Here is a 19,095-nt window from a genome sequence, read left to right as displayed (position 1 = left end):
GGATTTAAAATATGCATTTTCGTCAGTATTTAAAAAAAATGAAAAACAGAAGTTTTTTTCAAAAAATACATACGGACACGTTAGTACGAATTTACTAACTATACTAGCATATGAACTTTCTGAATACCATCTCACTCACGATTGATATAATTGACCAATACACGGCCCAGGCCCAAGATGGCCACTCTTCCAGCTTCATCGGTCCATGTTTCTAATACTTATGGGTGGGCTTAGCTATACGTAGGATATTTGACTCAAGGCCCTGATGAAAATAGACCAAGAGGCACAGCCCAAATGTTTTTTACTGCAATGATAGTATTTGGGCCGCTGCAGGCCTAGTGGGCTTTAAAATGCCATAGTCATGACCAATAATAAGGACTATTGAGTCCAACTTTTTTTTAAATCAACTATCGTTCATAATATTTAAACTCATAACCTCCTTACGAGGAAATAGAGACTTGATGTCATTTACAAGACTAAATGGTCATTAGCAACTTTATTCCTAACTTACATAGCATTCTAACATTGAATTATACTACATTGTTGTCTTTTTAATGCAAAAATATGGTATGTATAAAATTTGGAAAAATAAAGTTGGGAATAATAAATGGGCTAAATAGCATTTTTCCCAATAAAATGACTTCAATGACACTGTGTATCAAATTTGTTAACCGTATTGTTATCCATATTTTTTACACAAATCAGTCATGAATCTACTTATATGAGACTACACAAATGAGTCTCACATTTATAAGAGATGCAAGTAGTATATGCATGGTTAATAAATATGGTACATGGCCATGTCTTGTCTTTTCAAGAATCCAACTATGAGCAATCCATATATGCTTGCACTTCTCTATGTCTGTGTGTATAATGGGAAAAAGATACATGTGTTTGCCAATAGGTAATGGCTACTTTAATTTTGTCCTTGTGAAGCTCCATTCGGTGAGGCAAATGGTGCCATTTGATTGATTGGTAGATAGTTTGGTAAGAAAGAAATACATGTCCTCCAATCCAAAGGCACCATTTTCTCATGGGATTCCTTGGTGCAATATCAACGTGAGGAGAGAAACATAAGTGGAATAAGTGGCCCTCAAAACTCTCAAGGCTTAAGGACCCCCCACCCCACCACTAATGGCCTATAATCATGGCATACAATTTGAAGGTCAAAAACCCAAACCATCATTTCTTCTCCAGCCAAAGGTTTGCTTTTCTTCTTTTTTAAACCAAGTCAGATACATTGATTACTTGTAGGAACACATTGTCCATGAGAAAGAAAGAAAAAAGTTATAGATACACTAATAAGAATAATGCTATACTTACCACATTCTTATACCACATATTTATACCATCTGACGTGTCATTACTTTATTGGACAATGTTTTTTTTTTTTTTGGGTTTTTCTTTTTATTTTTTAGTATCCAATGTATGAATGCCATGTAAGTTGCCACATAAGGTGGTATGAAATTATGGTATAAAAATGTGGTATATGTAGCACTACTGCACTAATAAATTAATTGGACTAGCATACCCTAATATATATATATAGGATTTTTTTTTTCTTAGTCTATAGTGGAAAATACAATGACAGGTTCGCCTATCCTCAAAAAATTGGTGATAGGCCGGCCCACACTGCTTTTGCAATATAGTTTCTCTTGGACCCGAATTATACTGATTGTGCAACAATGATTATTAAAAAACACATAAAAATGATAAGTTATAGTCTTATAAATATACTTTATATCTTTTTCTAAAATAAATATATCAAAAATTCATAAAACACAAATTCAGCCAATAGTAACAATAGTTGTTACTATCCAACAAGAACGTACTATTGTTGCAGATTTCCTATCAAATAGGAACTATCAGCACAAAACAGTGCATCATGTTCACTCAGCGCCTTTTTTATTTATCATTAGGTAGACTTTTTTAACATTTCAAAACATTAGGTAGGTTAATTTATCATTAAAATGTGTAAAGTAGACTTATTAATTATTTACTTATAAATTTACTCATAATCAAATGAAAATAAAAAGTAAGAAAATTTATACTATTATTAATAGAAGAGTCTTTATCAATTGTTGTATAAGAGAAAATATCAATTATATCCTTATTATGTTAAATATTTTTAATATCTAATTTAAAAACTAATGTTTTTATAACAATTACACATTACTTTACTTTCTACATCACTCATTTTTAAAAGATGTAAACAAGTCAATTCAAGTTGAGTATCAAGATGATCATGCTCAGACAGCTCAGCTCAAATATATAAAATATATCAAGTTGTAACTTAGCTTGAACTCAAATCAAGCTCGAGAGGCCATGTCCAAACTTGACTCGAATGTTTTTGTCCGAATTAAGTTTGAATTTGTCTCAACGCCACTCGCTTACGAAATGAGTTCAAGCTTAAGCTTGGCTCGTATGTGGGACACAATCAAACTCGATCTTGAATGATCTTAATTGTATCGGCACCATATATAATATGAATTTAATTAACCAAAATAAATTCTATGATAGACTAATTATGAGAAATTGTTTTATAAGAGTCCTTAGATTAATCAAATGACATATATGTTTATTAACTTAAAACATCACCCATACTTATTTCGTTACTCAATAATCCGTTTTAAAATATAAAAAATTACAAATAAATTAATAAAATATTTGAAAATTTCATAATAGTCAAAATACAATTTGGGTTTTCATAATCGTCATATGCACATATTTGCTAATTACATAAAAGTTAATGAGCCCAACCTAATTTGGGTGGCCATATTCTATTCCTAGTGTTAAATTAATATCGTGCCCTTCAAAAATATTTTCACTCAATTTTAAAAATGGTGACTGTCACACAGTCACCAAGTCTACAAACAGTAATTGTGTAACAACTTCCAATTAAAAAACGGTAACTATCCCAATTAAAAAAGAGTAATTGTGTGACAGTCACCAACTTAAAAACATAAAAATGTAACTGTCACACAGTTATCAATTAAAAAACGGTAAATGTCACACAATTACCATTTTAAAAAAGTACGTGATTGTTATTGACTTGTATCATTGTATGTAATTTTATAAATTAGACATTGATGACGTCAGCATAGTGGCAAGATTCATAAGTTTCTTTTTTTGTTTTTTGTCCGGTTGTTAATTCACATAATTTATCTTAATTTTATTTTGGTCAATAGTGACTATCATGGTATTTTAAAAAAGTTGATTGACTAATTTATAATAGGGCAAATTACACAAAAGTACCTCAACTAACCACCCTATATCACTTGAGTACCCCAATTAAAAAAAGTTGCTCGTAGGTACCTCAATTACTGATTTTGCACACTCAGGTACCTCCGTCAACTTTTCCGTCAGGCCTGCCGTTAATTGCCTACGTGGCACACTAGAAACATGCCACGTGGACAAAAAAAAATTTAAAAATAAAAAATGTTTTAAAAAATAAACTAATTATTTAAAAAAACAAAAAAAAAAACAAAAAAAACAAAAAACAAAAAAAAAAATGGTTGCAGGGGAGTTGCAGCCAGCCTCCCTCCGCCTCCCCTCCCTCCGCCTCCCACCCTTCCCTCCGAGACCCACCCAACCCAGCCACCCACCCCTCCGACCCCAGCCACCTTGCCGCCGACCCCAGCCACCACGCCGCCGACCCACCCCTTCTCTTTCCACGCCCTTCTCCTCTCTCTCTCTCTCTCTCTCTCTCTAACTCTCTCTCTCCCCGAAACCCCAGCCCAAGCCCAACCAAAGCCTAGTGACCCACCCCCTCCTCCCTTTGCCTCCCCCAGTGACCCACCCACCTCCCTCCCATCTCCGGCCACCAGCTCCATCTCTCTCTTTCTGCCATTCTCTCTCCTTATGTTTCTCTCTCTCTCTCTCTCTCTCTCTCTCTCTCATAGATCTGAACAAAGGTGGAGCTCAGGGCAGGCGGGTCGGCGGCGGCGGTTTGGTGGGTGGATCGGCGGCATGGTAGCTGGGGTCGGAGGGGGGGATGGCTGGGTTGGGTGGGTCTCGGAGGGAGAGGTGGGAGGCGGAGGGAGGCTCCTGCAACTCCCCTGCAACCATTTTTTTTTGTTTTTTTTTTGTTTTTTTTTTTAGTTTTTTTAAATAATTAGTTTATTTTTTAAAACATTTTTTATTTTTAAAATTTTTTTTGTGTGCCACGTAGGCAATTAACGGCAGGCCTGACGGAAAAGTTGACGGAGGTACCTGAGTGTGCAAAATCAGTAATTGAGGTACCTACGAGCAACTTTTTTTAATTGGGGTACTCAAGTGATATAGGGTGGTTAGTTGAGGTACTTTTGTGTAATTTGCCCTTTATAATATTGAAAATATTAATTTTTTTGTAATTGGTCCTTTATAAGCCAAACTTAAAATGAACAACCTGAACTCGCACCAAACTCAAAATGTAAGGTAATAAAATATGAGATACGTACTCAAAAGCAATATGAGCTGCTCAAGAGATTTACGAAGTACACCACAATATGAATTTTGTTTGACCTTTTATTTTCCTTAATAAGGAGCCAAACCCAGAAGGTGATTAAGTGGATAGCACTGTACCCCCAGCTTGCGTGGATCCTAATCAACAATAATTGGTGATGATCATGTGGGATGATCAGGTTTTCTTTGACCAAATTACAGAATCCATTGGCTACCCACCATAATCTCATACAAATGAAGCCTGAATTAATAATGGTTGAACCATGAAATGCAATATGTAAACTAATTAATATACGTTCATTATATGTATATATTATAAGTATTTAGGATGTTGATCAGCATGGAGGGATTAGGTTATGTGGTTTTTTGGTAAGAGGGAGGGGGAGGAGGTGCATGTATGAAATGAGGTCACACAATATCAAAACAGTAATTCAACACAAAAGGGGGACAATATATATTAGGAGTGCAGGAGAATTTTTTATGTGTAATCGATACACCGTTATATGGTGTAAATAATTCAACGTGTAAGGGTATTGTTGGACGGCATATTTATCTTTCCAAAAATATAATATTAATAACATTCACTCATATTATGACATATATATTGGTTACACTACGTGACAATATATCGATTATACTAAAAAATTTCTCGGAATGGAGATAAGTAATTATAGTAAATTAGTAATAAAAGGGGGTTTTCTTTTTTTCTTAATAACATAGTTAACATTGAAAATATTATTTTGAATTCCAAGTTAATTAGTTTTCAATTTGTGCATCCAGCATTGTATGCATCACTGCTTTTGTTCCGAGGCTGCCTTTCAATTTTGTCCGTTTTCACCCGTGGGTTTTGGTGTTGGATATATATGATATATCACATCTTGTTTTTATCTTAATTTGGAGTTTCTTTCTAGGTCACTGATTTTAGACAAAGACATGCTTGGTTCTGAGTTTTCTATAATAACCTGTGAGGCTGTGACACAGATTCCATGAAACTTAAACGTACAATTTTCTTTTTCGATCTTTACTAATTTCGAGCACCATGTATAAAAGTAGTGCGAACGAGCTGTTCCTCTTCATCCATAATTAATTGTTTAGCTTCACCTAATGAAGACGGCTACCTAATTAAGTTTATCTCTTCATCTATGTCGACTATGACTTTATGTCATTGCATGCATGTATATTTGTGTAAGCAAAGAAGAAAGACCGAAAATCGAACTCTTATCATCGTGAATGTGAGGTGAAGAGCACTATCACTAAAATTTTGAGCTTACGCTATATATTTATATTTGTACAATTGATGTTCTCCTAATATATTGTAAATAAATTTAATTAATAATTTATATTCACAATTTGACAACATAATATTTGTTTTGACAAACTGTTTAGAAAGACAATATTAAACAATATTTATAAAGTTTGCACTGACTTATAAACAATAATATAATTTTTTGAAAGATGCAATGACAATTGCCACTTGATGATTTACTTATGTATTGTACATATTTAGTTTAGTGTAATTCTAGATAATCCAAGTTTCATGTATTTAGGCACTAATATATCCTCTTTAAAAAATAAAAATAAAAAACACTTTCAATCTTAGCATTTCGAGTGAGAATTGTTGATTTCCACTTACTTAAAAACTTCATTATAAGAAATGAACTCAGGATTTCTAAAACCAGATTTTGCAAAACATACACCAGTGATACACACTACTTTAATGGTGATTAAGAAAACTCTCTTAATTAATAATAACACCAAGTCACCAACGGTACAAAAAGTAGAGAGCAAATTTGCTCACCACCATCACCAGCTTATTAGTTGTTTGATATGTATCATTTAGAATATAATGATAATCATAGTTAACCTTTTTTAAATTCTCACATTATGATGCATTTATGATACAGATAAAAGCTGCTTTACAATAACATAATAAATCATCTTCTAAGTTTACCCTTATTTCTCTCATCATTACTCTCACCTGTAGCCTTTTCATATTCTTTTCATTTTAATGTTTTTTTCATTTTTTTTCTCCCAACAAGACAACTCATCAGTTTTTGTCACTCTTTCTCGCCTTCTTCCACTTATGCTTTTATGCAGTATTTGAGTGTTCAAACTAATACATACAAAATCTCCATGACAATGCCTAAATGGATACCCCACTCCACACTAAATAAGAAACAAAGTTATAACAAACCAAAATTATGATTTCTGAGGCATGGAATGATGACGTTGAAGTTGAACAACCTCATGAAGGAATTTTCGACAATTTAGAATTAAAAAAAGACTAATTTACGTCAGCCAAAATTTTCAAATCCAGTGATATCTTAGGCCAAGATGTGAATTGCAGCATTTGAAGAGAAATGAAGTTCTAATTGTTATTTGGCGATGATTTTGGGTGTCTAATGTTAGGATACAGGACAATATTTTAGAATTTTGATTTGATGGGTTTTATTTAAGAACCATTTGAACCTCAAGTATGTAAATTTTTTTTAGTTTGTTGGTTAATCGAGTTTATGATCCTTCAGAAGCCAATGAATTTTCTTTGATATATTAATTGGTGGGCATGCATGTCTGTAATTGTAAAATTTTCTCAAAAGTATTGAATATATAATTTTTGTTTGCAATTGGAATGAACTTAATGTACGAAGTCCAACTGCAGTATTTGAATTCAACAAACCAAGAAGGTAAAGTTCTTATCTTTTAACTTTTTAATTTCATTGTCTTTTTTTTATTCTAAATTGTCAAAAATTCCTTCAGTTCAACTTCAACGTCATCATTCCATGCCTCAGAAATCATAATTTTGGTTTATTATAAATTTGTTTCTTATTTACTGTGGAGTGGGGTATCCATTTAGGCATTGCAGATTTTGTATGTATTAGTTTGAACACTCAAATACTGCAGAAAAGCATAAGTGGAAGAAGGTCAAAAAAGAGTGACGAAAACTAATGAATTGTATTGTTGGGAGAAAAAATAAAATAAAAAAGACATTGAAAAAAAAATAAAATATGAAAAGGCTATAGGTGAGAGTACTGGTGAGAGAAATAAAGGTAAACTTGAAAAATGATTTATTATTTATTGTAAAATAACTTTTATCTTTATTATAAATCTATCAGAATATAAGAATTTTAAAAATGTTAACCACGGTTATCATTATTATTCTAAATAACATATGTCAAATAACTAATAAGGTGGTGATGGTCCTGAAAAAAAAAAATAGTGGTGAGCAAATTTGCTTTCCAAAAAGTATCTTCCAAAGTTATACTCTTTTTTTTTTTTGGCCAGGGCAAAGTTATACTCTTTATTAAATATAAAATGGGTTTAATATAAGATTAATATCTAGGACATGGTGGTTGGTCTGCTGTGATCTATTAATATTTTGTTAGAACTTTATTAAGGCCAGGGTCTTACCTGCACTTTTTGACCAAAAAGTTGGAAAATTTTCCACCGATTGGCTATTTATTTAATATTTGATTTATTGGACGGTTGGACCCTGGTGAATACAAAGATTTGGCTATATATTTGTTGTACGGATGTATAAAGACAAAGGGGATAGACTAGTGTGAATGTGAATGTGTACGTGATGACAAAATACCTAAATCAATTTGCATTTGTTTAAAAATGTAAGAATTAATCAACAAAAGGCTCCAATAAGAGATACTTCCATGGCGCTTGTGACTCATGGCCAACTGTTCTTTTGGTGTATTTAAGGTTTTTTCCTTATAAAATTTGGTTGATCGATTAACTTAATACACACTAATAAAATTTGATTATCAAATTTGTTCATTTAACAGTATTTCGAGCTCACTCTCACTTTCATTTTTTTTAACAATTAATGTATTAAACATGTGTAATGACACATCATTTTATGAACAAACTTATAAATTTGTTTATCAAATATTGTGAAAGTATTTTATCTATTCATATTTAAACTCACTCTAAACCTTATTTATATATGACAAATTAATAAATTACTTACATATCATTTAATAAATAAATTTGACAACGTACTCTCTCATTATTGTTCATTTGCACCATCAAAATTTACACAAACAATGAGCCGCAAATAATTTGATGGCTCCATCATTTTTGTTGACGTGCAACTGCAAGAATATATAGACACCTTGCCACCTTGGTATATAAAACAGAGTCTATTTTTGCTCACCACAAAAAGGTGATGGTAAACATTACCATCATCATGAATGAGTGACACGTGTTCCACCATCATGGATTATAGGATACGTATCACTAATCCATGATGATAGTAATGCTCACCGTAGTAAGCAAAAATGAATCCATATAAAACAACATACACACAACTATTTAAATAGTGAATTCAACATTTTCTTTTTGTTACATTAAAGAGAATCGTACCATTAACTTATCATAATTTTAACTTATTATCATATCATCCCTCATTATTTGGACTAACCGTAAACCCAAAAGCTTAGTAAATCCAACTTTTTGAATACATAAAAAACATATTTCTCTTCTCTACTATCTAGTTTCCATGCACTCGAAACAACTGTCTTTTAACCCTCTTGTGGCTTTACAGCTTTACTTGCACATGAGGGGTAATGCTAAAATGCAAAATAGTTGTGGACTCAAATATGGCAGGAATTTTTTTTTTTTTTTTTGCATATAGTAGTTAGAAGGATAAATAACTTGTGTAATTTATTACACTTTAAGTGACCTAATTGCATTTTGGAAAATTATAAATTATAGTAAAAAGGTATGAAGAAAATTACTTGATGATAGTGACGTGTTATGATAAAAGCTTTATGAAGAAAATATTATTATTAATTTCTACCAAAAAGAAAATATTATTATTAGTTATTCTAATGACTAAGAAATTAAGATTACCAAAATAATAGGTGAAATGTCAAGGAGTCGCAAAGACGGTTACTTTCTCCTGCAGTGCAAAGACGAGCAATCACTCTTTGGTCCAATAAGGGCTAGTCTGTTTGACAGGTGGCATCTTCCCATTAGCCAAGGGGTTCTCTTTTTCTTATATGTTATTGTGATTGGTGACTTTGTGCAGGTCCACCATGCCCCTTCCTTTGATTTGTGGTTACTTATTCCACATGTCCCTTTCTGGCTTTTCTGGGATTTTGGAGGTAGATGTTTATTAGAAAAATTCTCTATGCATGTCTTTTCATTGAAAAACTATTAAATGCGTGTTATTTTTTTTTTAAAAAATTGCAGTTATCAGTTTTTTTTTTTTTTTGGGCAATTGCAGTTATCAGTCAATTGGTCGCAACCGTTGTCTAGTATAGTAGTATGGTAACAAAGAAAATCCTCACTACTCCATTGACTACAAACTTTTAAGATGAATTTCATACGGATGATCTTTTAAATTGCTGTTAAGTTTATGGGTGAATTGAGATTTTTTTTTTTGTGTGGCTGGAAAGGTATTATTAAATGTCTACTTCAACTTTTTAGATGCATTTCTTCAAGTATTTTGTCATTGCCTTAAAATAAATAGTGCCTAAATATGAAAGAATAAATTATGTTGCTTAAACAAACTACTAGAAAAGATATGTCCTAGGCCATGGATTTTCAACTTTATTTCAATACCCTGCCAAACCTTGCATCTCTATTACAACAATACCAGAAAAAGACATAAACCCAATTGGTTAGCAAATGAAAGAAAAAAAAAAAAACTTAATCGATGTCTAGAAGTAGAGTCACCAAGTTGGAAATATGTATAAAATTATAGATTGAATTATATATATAGTACATTTGAAGGGATACTCATACAATAATGATATAATATTGTGGCACTAAGCATGCTAATTCCCATTACAAAATTGATGGAATAAATTAAAAAACGATGCCGGCTTCAACCATGCCTCAATTCCTAATTATGACATGATGAAAAGAACACTAAACAGACCAAAAATAAATATCAAAAGTCAGAACATATCCAGAAGCATGTGGATGATGTTAACTCCGCATTTTCACAATGCTAGAGATATTTTTAAAAGGGGGGAAAGTCTTCCCTGATTTCATATCATTTTCCCAAATAAACATCACTACATGTTTTTTTCCCTTCTTTTCAAGACTTCCTAAAGTTACAACCCAGTTTAATTAGGGGTTGAACCTAATTACAAGGATGTTGACAACTCCTCAATATATCAAAGAGTTCTAATCCTCTACTTACTCTTTTATTGATATTGTACTTGTAATCAAAACTATTGGCTCAATTAAAGACCAAATTTCACTTTTGATCTCTGTATTTAGGCCAAATTTCACTTTTGTCTCTATAGCTTTAATTGTTTTGATTTCGGTATTATACTTTACAAATCGTTGAAATTTAAGGATACATTAGCATTTTCATTCATTAAATCATCAAATTTATTGTGCTTTTAGTCATGTACTTTACAAAATATTACAATTTGGTCATGTACTTTACAAATTGTTACAATTTAGTCGTGTACTTTACAAATTATTAAAATTTGTAAAGTACAAGACCAAATTAGAAAAATTAAAACTACATGAGCGAAATTGAAACTTGACCCAAACAACAAGGACCAATAGTCAAATTTAGCCAACTCTAAATCATAAAATGACATCATTTTGGCTATAAGCATAGTACTATAAGTGCTCACCTACAAAATTTGAATTGAGGGAAAATGCTTTCAAAGGTTAGATTTACTTCATTGAATTATTGATTTCAACAATGGTGCTAAATCATTAAATGCATTAATCTTCACATTTTAAGCAATTTTTTGGTGTGATTGTAATACCGTCACGTGATATTACTAATCCATATATTATAACATGTGTATATTTATTAATACTATACCCTAAAAGTATAAACTCGTCGTCAATCCACAACTTGCATTGATCCCAAAATTTGCATCCCACATTAGAGAGAGCCTCTAAATATAATATTAGTGTTAGCAATTGTGGGCCAAATACAACAAATAAACAAGAGTCTCACCTCAAATAAGTGATTATCCATTACAGTATATTAATTAAATGGTATATTTTCTTATACTACAATGAATTCAATTAAAGAACCTATTACAAAATGATTAGACAAATAAAAAACTGTTTAAATAATTAAATTTATTGTGATTATTTCAGTATTTATCGAAATCATAGTATTTGCTATTATTTATTTGATCACAATTGAATCCCTTAATAATTTTTCAAGATTTTTCTATGAAATGAATGATCTTAAAATAAGCATTTTATATTGATAATAATAATAAAAAAAAGTAAACATTTTATATATGTAACATAAATTCATCATTTATATGCTTGTAGATTGTATATTCAATTCTTGTGGTTGACACCAACTTATGCTAGTACTTAAATGGGTCTACTTAAATGACTATCTCTTGAGCGCAGAATCAAAAACCTTTCAAGTTAAGCTAGATTTGAAGTGATGTTCAACTTAATTATAATGGTGGATCCAAATTTGTTATGTAACTAATTTTGGAGCCCACAGATTAAGTATAACTTGATCAATCATAATGATCAACCTCTCTGGCTAGCTAGCAATTATATGAGGTTATGATTAATCCTTTCATCAACTTGCAACCAACAATAAAATTCAATTAATTCCCAAAGTTCAAAGGCTCTATCTAAGCCTTCAAAATCATAATCTGAAAAGTGCAAAAGCCAAGCTGTAAGCCTGTAAAGCCAAACTGTCCATGCACGTGAAACTGAAAGAAGAAAAATCCTAAGCTTTGCGTGGTTGCTCTTCATTTTGGTTCACATAAAGAAAGCTACTTAGGCTAGCTATATATTTTGCTAGCTTCAAAAGTCTTCGATCCCTACCCAACCCATGAAGCAAAAATCCACATGCAATGTAGTACACATATGGTGCACATGGCGTGAAAAAGGTCCATAACCAATTGGCACACTTGACTTTCATGTATATGAAATAGTCAATCAATTGGGTTGATTAATTTAGACGTTGACTCATTAATACATATTGCTAACTAACAAAGCATGACATCATAATCACTAGCAACCTAAAGTGATGAACTTATTTTTGGATCTATATATAGAAGAAATATAAACCCGCACTCTAATTGTTTAGTAATAAAGGGACAAGGTGAAGTGATCGAATTATCAAGTAAATATATCGATATACGCAATTTATATGTGATTATATGTATCTGAGATAGTGAGAAATTTGATCGTCACAAAAAAAAAAAAACATGAATATTACTAAGTACATTTTAAGTTCATTACCATAGTGACAAAATTAAGATTTTGGGCTTTATTTGACATAGTCATAAACACTTGGTTTTGCATATTGAAGAATGAAATGTGTCAAGGGAGATTTAGCCTTCTAGATGTAATGATATAAAATTATAATGGTGTGCAGTTGCTCATTATGCAGTATTTGGAAAAAAAATAAAAATATAATGGTGCATGTTCGATCAGAAGCTGCCTTTTGTGTGTGTGTGTGTGTGTCCATGGTTACCTTTTTCAATTTTGTTCTGTTCGTAAAAAGGATAGTGATACAAACTAAGAAATACTTGGATATATATGTTGGGTCCAGCTGGAGACACATAAAGCCACTGAAGCTGAAAACCTGAAAAATGTATTAATCTTATTAAATAATTTAGATTAATTATTTGGTAAAATAAATAATCTAAATTATTTATCATGCAAGGTTTTATTTGAATTTGTGATTCAGATTTGTAATCTACAGTTTAATATGTTTGATTATCTGATAAAAAATATTGCTTATAACTTATATGGACTTTTATTACGTCTAAGAAAAAAAAAATGAAGATAATTAGGTAAAATATATTGCTCTGCTGCCTTGCATTGCATCTAGTGTACTTATTAATATCTATCAAATGTATTAACTTGCTTTAAGAGCATGAGACATTAAAGTTTGTTTCAGTTTGGGACAAGATACAATTCATGATAAGTACGTAGAACACTCAAATCCCATACTCGCTTAAGATATTATTGTCTACCAAGTCCAAAATAAAGTGGACAAAGATCCTCAAGCAAGAAAAACTATACTAACCACTAGTATAATGGGCAATTGTAACTTACTTACACAACACGTTGTGAGGCCTAGGGTTAATAATGAGATTTCGGGGCTCAAGAGATGAATCATAAAAATGCAGCATTCGACCCTTCATATACAGTCACGTATGGCTGGGTCGGAATACTGGCAAACTATTACCGTCATCGATGGCCGACTACCGCTCTGAGCAAAACCATTTCGATGAGTGATCGATACGTTGGTAGCTATAATCCTACCAATTCAACGGTAAGCGGTGACAGTGACAATTTGAAAATTTCAAACCGTTCGATATACCGATACTGACCGCCCCACTTCTTCTTCTTCTTTTGGCTTCTAGTGTCGTCTTACGTGAGCATCCCACAGCCACCAGGAACCAGTGACCACCATCCACCACCACCATCCCACAGCCACCCCCAAGAACCACCATCCCAAAGCCTCCACAGCCATCATCGATATCGACAGTTGTTGACCGAAAACAATCGAAATCGCCCGTTGGTATACTAACATTGTCAGTAACATTGGCGATTAAGAATTGACCATTCCGTGTTTGTGTCGGTCAGTTGTCGGTTTAAGGCTAGCGGTTCGATAATTGAACCGAACCCAGCCCTATGAGTCACGTAATAAAATTTAGAGTTTTGATCATTTGGAACTCAGGCAAATCTACCTAAGTAGTAATGGAGTGTGCACAACATTTAAGTTTTAACAATGCTAACAACAACTAATATTTTACAATACAAACACATTTTTTGCCATTGAATGTCTACGTATTCACCTTTCTAAAACTATAGTTTAAATTCTTAAATGTGTCTTACGCGTGATAAGGATATAGATATAGACACGTTTAACAACCAGTTTTGCCATATGGATATTGTACCAACTACCAAAGAAGCTCTCCTAAGAGCAATTAACATCGATAACAAGATTCAGCAAAAGTTGAAATGCTAGTGGAAGACCAAAAGCCCAAGTCAAAGTAGGTCCTTAATACGACGTCGCTTTGGGTATCCCAGTATTGAGAGAAGTAGACAATTGTTAATTTTTCGTACAGAAAAAAAAAATTGTTAATTTAATCCTAAACCCAACCCAACTCAACTCAAGTAAACAAGACAAACCCAACGTCTCTGATTTCTTCAACTATAAGCCTACGATACAAGACATAATAAAAACACCTCAATTCAACCTTCCCTTACTTTCTCTCTCTAAAACCCACATACACTCTCTGTCTCTCTCTCCCAAAATTTTCCATACCCAAAGTAACGGCATATTCTCTCTTTTCTCCCCCATCCTCTCTCTCTATTTTTCCCTTCCCAGATTTTCTCGGAGAATCTTTTCAAAACAAACCCAAAAAACCCCAACAAAATTATCCATTTTCCCCAGAACCAAACGGCACTCACAGCGATTTTTCGGTCAGATTAAGGCTGCTGTTCTTGTTTAATTTTTCTGGGTCGGTGGGTGGTGGGCGGGTCGGGTCGGATTCCAAGGAATGGTGGTGAAGATGATGAGGTGGCGGCCGTGGCCGCCTCTGACTACCAAGAAGTACGAGGTGAGGCTTGTGGTGCGGAGGCTGGAGGGGTGGGATCCGGTGCGGGAGGGTCCAAGTGGGTCCGGTGCAGGTGGGGCCGAGCCGGAGAAGGAGAAATTGGCGGCGGAGATTCGGTGGAAGGGATCGAAGGTGAAGGTGGTGGCCTTGAGCTCCCTCCGCCGTGCCGTCGTCAAGAGGAACTTTACCAAAGAGGTCGAGGCTTCCCAAGATGGCGTCGTTCAGTGGGACGAGGAGTTTCACAGCCCTTGCTCTCTCTCCGCTTACAAGGACAATGTGTTTCACCCTTGGGAGATCGCTTTCACTGTCTTCAATGTAAGTTTCAATCTTGTTCTCGTTTTTTCATTTTGATCTTTCTCTGGGTCTGATTGGGTGTAATCATGTTTATAATGTTGTATTAGTTTGCAATTTTAGTGGGTTTTCTTTATGTTTTTGTTTTTGTTTGTTTTTTGTTTTTGTTTGTTTTTTGTTTTTTGTGTAATCTTGAAATTTGGTATATGGGTTTGATGGGACAAATTTTGGTTTTTCTTTTTCTTGGGTTGAATTTGCTGTTTTTTAGTTCAATCGTGAAAATCTTGAACATCGATAATGGAATATCATATTTTCAAGAATTTATTCTGAAAATAGCTTGAAATTAGACGCCTACTTTGTGAACTTAAAATTATATATTTTCTGTGTCAGCAACTCTTAATTTTTCTTTTCGAAAAACTCTTAATTTTTCTTTTAATTATTGTTGTCATTTGACTTTTACAAATGATTTCTTTTTGAATGGATCTCTCTGTATAATTAAGGGCTGGATTTGGTGGAGTGTTTCTTTTATTCTGTTAACTGGGTCAAGTTTTGGTTGTTGGACTTTTTTGGAGGGTCATTGACTGGTGGGTTTTTGAAAATGAGAGTTGGATGATAGAGTTGCGGCCGGTTGATGTATAAGAAATCTTATGTGAAGGGTTTTTTTAACCCACAAGCTTTACAAGTCTGTGAATTGTTGCTTTTATTACCCATTCCTTGATTGTAATCTTTCTTTAACTTACATTGCAAGACCAGCCATCTTATGTTGAATTCAACACCTCTACACTCAGAAAGTCAGAATTTCTTGTATGGTTGTATAGTTATAAAAGTATATGTGTTTTGGAATTTATTTATTTTATTAGTGTGGCTTAAATAAATGGGATTAGATTGCTGCTCAAATTTCCTCTTGAATATCATTGTAATCGATTGTCATAGTTCTTTTGATTTCTAGTAAACTTTGATTAACATTTTCTAGAGGACTAAGGTGCAATTCTGAACCAGGGTTTGAATCAAGGGCCAAAAAATAAGGCTCCTGTTGTCGGAACAGCATCAGTGAACGTTGCCGAATTTGTTTCAGCAGCTGAACAGAAGGAGCTTGAATTAAACATCCCTCTCACATCACCTGGTGCTGCTACTGAGCCATGTCCCTTGCTTTGTGTATGTTCCTTCCCTTTAGTATTCATTTCTTTCTTCTTCTTCCATGTGTGCCGTATCCTATCTTATTTTTCAATTTATTTACTAGTTTTATTTGCTTAATCTGTGTAAGTTATAATGTTACCCTACCCTCACCCATGTTTTTTAACTTTCTGAAGTTTGACAATTTCTGATCTCAAGTTCTATTAAACTTTCAGATATCACTCAGCTTATTGGAACTGAGAACTGCCCAAGAAGTAACAGAGCCAGTGCAGAGATCAATTGTGCCTATTTCATCACCACCCCAGTCAGGCGAAACTGTCTCAACAGAAAAGGATGAGCTTTCTGCTCTTAAAGCTGGTCTTAGAAAAGTAAAGATTTTTACAGAGTATGTGTCTGCTAGAAAAGCTAAAAAGCCCTGCCGTGAGGAGGATGGCAGTGAGGGTAGGTGCTCTGCCAGGAGTGAGGATGGGGAGTATAACTATCCATTTGACTCTGATTCACTTGATGAATTTGAGGAAGGAGAATCAGATGAGGTAAAAAATGAGGTCAAAGAAGATTCCAGTGTTAGGAAGTCATTCAGTTATGGCACACTGGCTCATGTAAATTATGCTGGAGGATCAATTTACTCCAATATGAGAATCAATGGCGAAGGTGAGGATTGGGTTTATTACAGCAATCGCAAATCAGATGTCGGGTGCTCACAAGCTGAGGAGTCAACTGCATCAGTCTCCGAACCGTCTGCAGGTCCAAAGCGGGGCTTACTGTCTTGGAGAAAGAGAAAGCTGAGCTTCATTCGGTCTCCTAAAGCCAAAGGAGAACCGTTATTAAAGAAAGCTTATGGTGAAGAAGGTGGTGATGACATTGATTTTGATCGTCGGCAGCTTAGCTCTGATGAATCTCTGTATCTCGGGGTAAGAATCTACTACTGATTGCTCTGGTTTAATAGGATCATGATTCTGTGATATAGTTTCTTTGCACTGTAAAGTGTTTGAACCTAGATAAAGTACGAGACATATGTTGCAAGGATGATTTTCAGTATCTTATCAGTTCTTTTTCTTTGCCCCCAATTTCTTCATAAATGAAGTTGTTTAGGTTCTTATAACAAATATGGAAATTATTTTTGCAGTGGCATAAGACAGAGGAGGATTCATCTGCTAATCGGTCGTCAGTGTCTGAATTTGGGGATGATAATTTCGCCATAGGCAGTTGGGAGCAGAAGGAAGTGACAAACCGTGACGGACACATGAAGCTTCAAACCCAGATCTTCTTTGCTTCTATTGATCAGCGGAGTGAGCGGGCAGCAGGTGAGAGTGCATGTACGGCTCTTGTTGCAGTGATTGCTGATTGGTTTCAGAATAACTGTGAGCTCATGCCCATAAAGTCCCAGTTTGATAGTCTGATTCGAGAAGGCTCATTAGAGTGGAGGAATCTTTGCGAAAATGAGACCTATAGGGAGCGATTCCCTGACAAGCACTTTGATCTTGAGACGGTCCTCCAAGCCAAAATACGTCCTCTTTCTGTAGTTCCGGGGAAATCTTTCATTGGGTTTTTCCATCCTGATGGGGTGGATGAGGGACGATTTGACTTTTTACATGGTGCAATGTCCTTTGATAACATTTGGGATGAGATTAGCCGTGCTGGATCAGAATGTCCTAGCAATGGTGAACCTCAAGTTTATATAGTCAGTTGGAATGACCATTTCTTCATCCTCAAGGTTGAACCAGAAGCTTACTACATAATTGACACATTAGGGGAGAGGCTCTATGAGGGATGCAACCAGGCCTATATCTTAAAATTTGACAGCAACACGACAATTTACAAAATGCAAAATGTTGCACAATCATCTGATGATAAAACAACCAGTGATCAGCCAATTGTGGCGGGAGCAGGTGAACCCAGGAACCAGCAGGCTCAGCAGGTCAATGCAAAGGAGGAGGAATCTATATTTGAGGTAGAGGTAACCAAGCCAGATGAGCAGAAGGAGGAAGAGGAGCTCGTGTGTCGAGGGAAGGAGTCCTGCAAAGAGTATATAAAGAGCTTTTTGGCTGCAATTCCAATACGTGAATTGCAGGCAGATATCAAGAAAGGACTAATGGCATCCACACCTCTTCATCACCGGTTACAGATTGAATTTCATTACACCCAGTTCTTAAAACTGCCACTTACTACTCCACTAGCAGAAGTGACCCCAAACGGTTCACAAAGTCCCCAACCTTCCACAACAGAGGTAGCTGCATAAGAGAGTGTAAATTGTAGGAAGTGTGATTACTCTAACTTTCTTTTCTTCTTTACCTTTTTCCAAGTGAGTGTCCTATGGGAGTTGGATTAACAAATAGGAAACTGCTTAAGATTTTTGAGTGTCATGGGATAGGTAATCTTGTAACCCTTCTGAGTTAAGCTGGAAATGAAAGTGTATGTTTCCACTGTTGCATCTCATGTTTGTTTGCCATGACTTTGCCTAATCTCTCTGGGAAATGAGTATTTTCACATGACTCTGTAATTTCTCTTTCAGCTGACTCTGCTCTGACTTCTTACCCATGTTATCAAACTCTTTTTTAGGAATCTCAAAATTCACCTTTGCATTATGGTTTTTAACTTTTGCGGACTGGTATATGTAAGATACTAAAATCCAACTGTGGTGCAGTTACTTTCTGATTCCAATTTCCCAAATGATTTCTGATGATGG

At 34.2% G+C, this 19,095-nt stretch overlaps 1 protein-coding gene across 1 annotated transcript; it reads left to right on the top strand.

Moving 5' to 3' along the window:
* Nucleotides 1–14,629: 14,629 nt before the first annotated feature.
* LOC147282194 (structural maintenance of chromosomes flexible hinge domain protein) lies at nucleotides 14,630–18,840 on the top strand. Its single transcript, XM_086249261.1, has 4 exons — nucleotides 14,630–15,299; nucleotides 16,275–16,430; nucleotides 16,625–17,320; nucleotides 17,536–18,840. Exons 1-4 carry the CDS (start codon nucleotides 14,928–14,930, stop codon nucleotides 18,646–18,648), a joined length of 2,337 nt encoding a protein of 778 aa, XP_086105387.1. The 5' UTR covers nucleotides 14,630–14,927; the 3' UTR covers nucleotides 18,649–18,840.
* Nucleotides 18,841–19,095: the final 255 nt, after the last annotated feature.

Source organism: Dryas octopetala, chromosome 6, assembly GCF_963921425.1.
Source record: "Dryas octopetala chromosome 6, drDryOcto1.1, whole genome shotgun sequence".
Taxonomy (NCBI): Eukaryota; Viridiplantae; Streptophyta; class Magnoliopsida; order Rosales; family Rosaceae; genus Dryas; species Dryas octopetala.
This window is presented reverse-complemented; position numbering and strand designations above follow the sequence as displayed.

What these genes read in the sequence shown, in the direction of transcription:
- LOC147282194 (XM_086249261.1), top strand. Translation starts at nt 14,928, where the DNA reads ATGGTGGTGAAGATGATGAGGTGGCGGCCGTGGCCGCCTCTGACTACC. An exon ending in TCGCTTTCACTGTCTTCAAT is followed by an intron (nt 15,300 to 16,274) that starts GTAAGTTTCAAT and finishes ATTCTGAACCAG; the next exon opens with GGTTTGAATCAAGGGCCAAA. An exon ending in AGCCATGTCCCTTGCTTTGT is followed by an intron (nt 16,431 to 16,624) that starts GTATGTTCCTTC and finishes TTAAACTTTCAG; the next exon opens with ATATCACTCAGCTTATTGGA.